Here is a 640-nt window from a genome sequence, read left to right on the forward strand (position 1 = left end):
AACCTGGGGAGCCCCGAGCTCGCCTTCCTCCTTGCTCCTGCTCCTCCTCGCTCCGCACGAGTCCTTTATGCCACCCTCCCACTTCGACCAGAGCCGGCAGGGCTGCGCGCTGCTCCTGGTGACCTGCGCGTCGGTCAGCTCCAACTCCAGGCTCTCCGTGTCGAGTGAGCGGCTCCTCCGATCGATGGAGAGCGGCGCCGGCATAGAGGGGCTCAGCCCGTGCAGGCGCAGGTGGCGGGGCAGACTGGTGACGCCCCAGTTGCAGCTCTGGAAGGGGCCCAGGGGGTACCCCAGGGACATTCGCTCGTCACATTCGGCCAACGACTCTTTCTGTCCGTAGCTGTCGTCAAAGGCCTCGGCAATGTCTTCGCCAGCGTTCATCTCGGGGTGCTGCTCGCACTCACCTTCTCCTTCCTGCTCCACGTCCACGACGTCGAAGGTGACCATGGTGGGGAGGGCGGGAAGGTTCTGGGTGAAGGACGAGCCAGAGGCAGAGCTCCCCAGGCTTTCAGAGAGGCTGGAGAAGAGGGTCCTGCTGCTGGTGAACTCCACCAGCGCCTGCGAGAAGCTCACAGCATGCTCGGGCTCACTGCCCACCTGGGGCTGCCCCGTGGTGGCTTCAGCGCCAACCCCCCGCCCA

General features: G+C 65.9%; 1 protein-coding gene across 1 annotated transcript in view; it reads right to left on the reverse strand.

Annotated features, from left to right (window-relative positions):
- The window catches only part of AMER1 (APC membrane recruitment protein 1), a 3,244-nt gene that overhangs the window by 526 nt on the left and 2,078 nt on the right, over nt 1-640 (reverse strand). Inside the window, exon 1 of the mRNA XM_010185216.1 lies at nt 4-640. This exon is cut by the window's right edge and continues 2,078 nt beyond it. Within this exon, the coding sequence (XP_010183518.1) occupies nt 4-640 (637 nt within the window). The remainder of the gene's footprint in view (nt 1-3) is intronic.

The sequence above is a fragment of the Mesitornis unicolor genome, unplaced genomic scaffold (genome assembly GCF_000695765.1).
Source record: "Mesitornis unicolor isolate BGI_N332 unplaced genomic scaffold, ASM69576v1 scaffold30915, whole genome shotgun sequence".
Classification (NCBI taxonomy): Eukaryota; Metazoa; Chordata; class Aves; order Mesitornithiformes; family Mesitornithidae; genus Mesitornis; species Mesitornis unicolor.